A 6,000-nucleotide genomic window follows, 5' to 3' on the forward strand; every position below is an offset into this window, starting at 1 on the left:
CACCTTGTGTACCCTTGTAGCAAGACTCGGATCTTTATCTAGCGTAATTCCTAGAAGACGTGTAATATGAAGGGGTGAATATGGGGTTCGTTACACTCGCAGGCAGAGACTTAGGTTAACTCTGTCGCGGATGCACTTGTACAGCGAGGTAACTCTTCCCACTGTATGACAACTTGTTGTACAATATGTACGAGATCTACTGGAGATCTCCTGCCGCAGCTAGTCTGCGGGTCCAAACCAAAGTGCGAGACGCACACCAATACCTTACTAAACCGTTTAGAGTGTCCTACTGTCGAACACTGAGAGCTGACCCCCTGAGTCCAGACAATGCAACACACTACGCTACTAGAAGGTTATCGGGGAGGCCAAATCAATCCAGAACCCCGAGTACACTTCGCATGTAGGTAGGAAACAGTCACAGTACACACGTAGGCGCTAACCGCACAACACAAAGATTAATATGAAGAAGTACCTTGTCTCGTTGTTGGAAATTCTGAACTGAACTGCCTATCTACCGGCGGTTCGTCTGCCGGCCAACCAACCAACCAGTATGCTGCACGCCTTTACCTCATGACGTCATCTGCTGTCTCCGTGCGGTGTCATCATCCTTGTTACGGGCCTCCCCGTTCTGGATCTCCGTAAATACGCCATCGGGTTTCGTAATCAGTCGCCGGCCTTCTATACGAGACGCCGAGCCAGGGCGTCCCATAATTCAAGTGGCTCACTCTCGGGTCACATTCGGGTAACCTCCGGGTTCATCGCCTCACAATCCTTCAACCCGCATTACGACAGTCGGGCCTTAGCCTTCCTTTCGCTCTCCTCGCGCAGCACCAGCAGCGTTTCGAGGATGCTGCCGCGCATGCTGCTGGAGTTGCTCTCGATGCCGTCCAACTTCGACTTGAGGGCAGTGGTCGCCTTCATGGCGCGGATCCTCTTAGCCTTGGCGTAGCTTGCCTCGGCCGTGTCCTTCTTGTCTTCTCTCGCGCGCTTGACGCCAATGGTGTCGCGGAAGCTTGACAGATCAGTGCCACCAAGGCGGTTCGACGACGTCTGGAGCTTGGGGTACCTGGCCGCTTCGAGATCGTCGCGGCTGACAGCAGCAGCAGCTTGCGTCGCAGGTTGCTGCGTCGGCAGCGAAGCTTCGCCGCTGGTAGCATTGACGGCCGCCTTGCGTGATGGCGGTGGCCCTCCAGAGCCCGAACGACGTGCACTTGGCCCCGCTCGGCCGGGTGCAGGATGTGGTGTATGGGCAAGGTCATCGAAACCTTCCATGCCCGGTGGCGACGTCAGCAAGTCCTGGAACTCGCCCCGGCTCGTTGAGCGGCTATAAACCGTCGACTCGTCGTTGAGCGATTCGTCGGAGCCCAGCGACTCGCCGCCGGTCGGTCTGGCCACCCCGTGCTTGCATGCCGTCGCCATCGCCGTCCTCGTACAAGCTGTCGTCCGGGTCCACCTCGAAGCAGAAGTCGGGCTGGTCGTCGTCGGCCACGGCGTCCATCTCGACGACGTTGGCCTTGGCGTCGACGGCCAGCTTGACCACCTTCGCCTTCTTGATGTGAGGGGGCGTCTCCTGCACGCCGGTCGGCTTCCTCGTGCTGTAAAGCACGTTGAACTTACGCCGAAGGCTCTCGTAGTCTCTCTCGGGCGCACCGCGTTGGCGATGTACGTCATCGCCAGTCGCTCCCATTCGTCCTTGCCCAGCGGCAGCATCTTCTCGACGAGCGCGAGGAGTCGATCGACGTCGGACATCGTGTAGTTAGCGGTACCAGAGTGCTTCGGCATCTACAAACACAGCAGACAGCTTAGCGTCAGTCACGTTACGTAGCGGGGCAGTCAGCAGTGCTGGACCCGTGTACCGGGCTTGGAGGCGGGGCGTCGGGTTCGCAGGTGGAGTGGGGGGGCTTGCTTGGTGTTCGGCAAAACGAAAAGTGAGCTTCTTTGCGGCACTGGCAGCTTGCTGGGCGCGAAGGCGTCCTCGCCACCAATTCATGTTAGACTTGTACGTTGTAAGGCTAGGCCAGAGCTGCGCGCGAAATCTGCGCGCGCAAAATGTAGTTAGCGCGCGCGAGATCTTCGAAGGGCCCATCATCTCGTCATTAGGCGCGAACTCTGGCGCGGGCTCACTGCGATGCGCCTTCTCGTCGATGGGTGCGAAAATCGGCGTGAGCCGAACGAGCTTCAACACAGCGCCGAAGGCACGAAGTACATCCGCGAGCTACATGCACTCACATCGGCCTGCAACGTAGATGCAACTCAGCCAACGTCAGCCAAAGGAGACTCGAACTCTTCTCATCAATGCAATCTTCATTTGTTCACATTATGCACCTATACAAATGTTAATACACCTATCGCCTTGCACGCTCCTTTGTCTTGCTCGCTCTTCTATCTTCCTTTCTCCTTCGCACTCTTACAGATCTTGAGCATCTTGGAGATGGTGATGGTGGCATCTGTCCGATCCGCATCGGTAGATGAACCCCAGGTCATCGCCATAATCGACCGTCACCTCTTGGCCCTGACGAATGTCTTCCGTGCTCGCCACGACAACGGTGGTGCGGCGTCCGTTGGAGACCTCGACGAACTTCGCCAGCGGCTCGCAAGAGTGCTTTACGAACCACATGAGGCCGCCCATGTTCTCTGCATTGATCGCCACACGGACTGGGTGCGTGGGCCTTTCTGGCTGCATCTTCATCACCAAACGATAGCCGTTGTTGCGCGGTCGATTCGCGCGAGAAGCGCTGACGTGCTCCATCTCGCCGAGGTATTGACCGAGGACTTCTCCAGCTTCAATGGCCTTAGCGGCGACCACTCCGAGCGCCTTTGTGCGCACATTCTTCCCCAGGTAGATTTTGTTCGACTCGCCCAGCGCGTTCCCACAGAGGCCTCCGAAGGGGCAACAATTAATGTTGCAATACAGGTGCATGCGCGAGTTGCGGCAGGAGTCCACGCGGCACGGCGACGGGCAGTCGCACCACCCGAAGTGTGGCACCGCCGGAAAGACCGTCGCCAATGGGTTGAACTGCTCGCGGAGGTGGGCCACGTGATATGGCCACCGAGCTGGCACGAACTGATCACGTGGCCGCTGTGCTTGCGGTGGCGAGCGGCGCACCACATCCGTGCTGGCGCTCATCGATCCACGTGGGTCGACCGCGGGTCGATCCGGACGCTGAGGCACCGACGGGCGACGGCTGTACGGCGCAGCAGCCTCACGCCGAGCACGACGTCCTTCTTGGCGGGGTTGAAGCGCCTTGCGTAGTCTGGGGCGCGCCGGCGACGTTGGTGGCGTCTCCAGCAAAATTGGCGACGACGTCGTGGGGCTGGCGCTTGGACGGGTTGTCGGCGGCGACGACGCAGGTGGGGGTGTTGCCTCCGGGCTTGGCGGTCGATTCGTCACTGCCTTGGAGCGGCGCTGGCACTTCTCCGGCGGCACCCATGGAGGAGTCGCGGTGCCAGTGGAGCTGGCGCAGTCTCTGACGGGCTGCTCGCTGCGCTTGCTGCCTTGGGTGTGCTGCGGGCTTGCCTGGACGTTGGGCGGCGTGTTTTCGTCCTCGCCGGACGTGTCGAAGATACAGCGAAGCTGCCAGTGAGCAGCGGAATGGGCGAGGCGCACCATAGCCTGCACGCACACATCAAGTGAGTCCTCGTGATCACCGGCAACAGCCCTTTGGCTACAAGCAACCACACCTTTCGAAGCGGAGCTCTGCTGTCGACTTGCTGCCTTCGGATGCAAATTCGCAAATGACCGTCGTTTCGATCCGTCGGAAGATATATGCAACGCGAAAAGCTCACAGAGTGAAGTTTACATATGTAGGAGTGATGGTCATCATAAACTATACAAATCGCAAGTCAAACCTTTATGATGGCTACACGACATATATCTAAGGGTTGGGCGGCTTGTTGACACCAGATCTGGGTTCCGAGAGATTTATGCGCCGAGTATGCCAGGCATACTTGCTGCAACTATGACAGCCCGTTAATGCATATATGGTAGGCGTCCAGTGTCCGGGGGTCGAGAGACCTCGCCGTATCCAATCCCGCTTAATTGGGTTCGCCGCCTCGTATATGTATGTAGTACTTGAAGTACGAGCTTTGCTTTCTATCGCTGGAACAATATGTACATCAAGACATCTACACGCGTGACTGGATGCAGGGAGTGTTCCCTACTACCACTAGTCATTCCTAAACTAAACTAAACTAAATTAAACTAAACTAAACTAAACTAAACTAAACTAAACTAAACTAAACTAAACTAAACTAAACTAAACTAAACTAAACTAAACTAAACTAAACTAAACTAAACTAAACTAAACTAAACTAAACTGATACCGTGTAACTAGGAAGCCACGCTTACAAATGTACGACTGTGGTTGTTCTGTTTGATTTGATACTACGTAGTACTGGTATCAAATCAAACAGAACAGCCACATTCGTTTGACGGTAAAAACTTTTTGTTGTAATACTGGTATATCAAATACAACTAGCTGAGCAGCTCGAGTCGAGTTGCTAGTGGGCCGACCTCTTACGTACAGTAAAACTGTACATTTGACGACGCCCCCAAAGCATCAGCCTAAGCTTATCAGCGCTACTAGTCAATTTTTGAAGTGTAAGCCTAGGCTTTAGACCTGCCTTGCTGTAAGCTTCTGCTGTGCAGTCAAATGTATTTAGCACCTTTACCATATAGATTGTAAATAGTTCTAGCTATCTATACTAGTCATGGGCATCGAACCAGCTACAGAAACTACTGCGATGGTTTTCAGTACCTGCTGGGGGACAGAATAGCTGCCTTACTTGATCACAATCCGGTATTGCCAGCACAGTTATGCATCAAAACACCTTCTGCCAGCTGTGTTGCTCTTAATTAAAACTGCATGCACAGGTAGCAAGGGAACCAACCTGACCGAGGCTGCGCTTTGTTGCAAGGTTTTGCGAACCTAGCTCGAGTCGGCACGAATGCTGGTCATTCGTGAGCAAATAAGCTCCAACACAGCGTTGTGCTTTCGGATGGTTGCTATGTGCCCCGTTGCACCAAGAGTGATGAGCTGATAGCCGTGCACTCAACCTAGCTATCGAGCTTCGGAGATGCAGCATGTCTGACATCGCCCAGCACGCCTTCCTGCGCGGCATCAAAATTGCCAGCAGCTCCTACCCTGCATCAAAAAGCAGTGCCAGCAATGCAACAATTCGTCATCGCATCTAAATCTTGCAGCGCCGAACACAAGCCCTTCGCTGAGGCAACACTCTCATGGGTCAAGATCGCCACGACAGAGTCCCAAGAGCGATCCGACGTGCTCATACCGCCGTGATACCGCGAGACGAAGGGGCGCCGTGCACTTATGTACCATTCCTTTAAGGCCCTCCGATGACGGTGCCCTTACTGAAAGTCTGTGAGGAGTCTCTTGGCCCCTCGTCCGAGGGGCCCAAAAGCCCACTATACCCCAGTAAAATTCGGGGAGGTCGAGGGCGCCGCCCCCTGCTATACATTGCAACCCTAAACCTACTTATTTAATCTAATCAACCACCAGACACTACGGTAAGGAGAGGTATACCGGTACCAAGTCATTATAATGGGGACTTCGCACCAATCAAATAAAAGCGAGCCTGAAGTAACGAGATTTTGGCACTTCTGATAAACTTTGTTGAGATATCCCTACAAAGATGAAGTACCAGATCCCAATACCTCAGGCCTTAAACATCAAAAACTAATCCGCGATGTCCCTATCTCCCAACGGACGGATACTTCACTCGAACTCCACCGCTTACTGGCGACGACGCTCCTCGTACTCACGCAGCACCTCCTCCGCAGACTTGTTGGACGTCTCCGGCACCAGCTTGAGCGACAGCAGGAAGAAGATGGCCAGCAGCACGATGAACGGAAGATAGCTGTAGTCGTCCAGCGCGTCCGCGATGTACGGGTACGCCACGCCGACGATCAAGTTGCACAGCCAGTTGGCGCCGATGCCCGATGGACGTGGCCGTGGCGCGCACCGAGTCCGGGAACAGGTC

General features: G+C 55.0%; 2 protein-coding genes across 2 annotated transcripts; both read right to left on the bottom strand.

Annotated features, from left to right (window-relative positions):
• Window positions 1–783: 783 nt before the first annotated feature.
• PHYSODRAFT_254221 (hypothetical protein) lies at window positions 784–1,749 on the bottom strand (the record flags this gene model as incomplete). Its single annotated transcript, XM_009538207.1, has 3 exons — window positions 784–1,387; window positions 1,434–1,585; window positions 1,618–1,749. The coding sequence occupies 3 exons, from the start codon at window positions 1,747–1,749 to the stop codon at window positions 784–786; spliced, it is 888 nt and encodes a 295-aa protein (XP_009536502.1).
• Window positions 1,750–2,407: 658 nt separating this feature from the next.
• On the bottom strand, window positions 2,408–3,431 carry PHYSODRAFT_254134 (hypothetical protein; the record flags this gene model as incomplete). The annotated part of the gene is made up of 2 exons (XM_009538208.1): window positions 2,408–3,283; window positions 3,345–3,431. The coding sequence occupies 2 exons, from the start codon at window positions 3,429–3,431 to the stop codon at window positions 2,408–2,410; spliced, it is 963 nt and encodes a 320-aa protein (XP_009536503.1).
• Window positions 3,432–6,000: the final 2,569 nt, after the last annotated feature.

This window comes from Phytophthora sojae (genome assembly GCF_000149755.1).
Source record: "Phytophthora sojae unplaced genomic scaffold PHYSOscaffold_11, whole genome shotgun sequence".
Taxonomy (NCBI): Eukaryota; Oomycota; class Peronosporomycetes; order Peronosporales; family Peronosporaceae; genus Phytophthora; species Phytophthora sojae.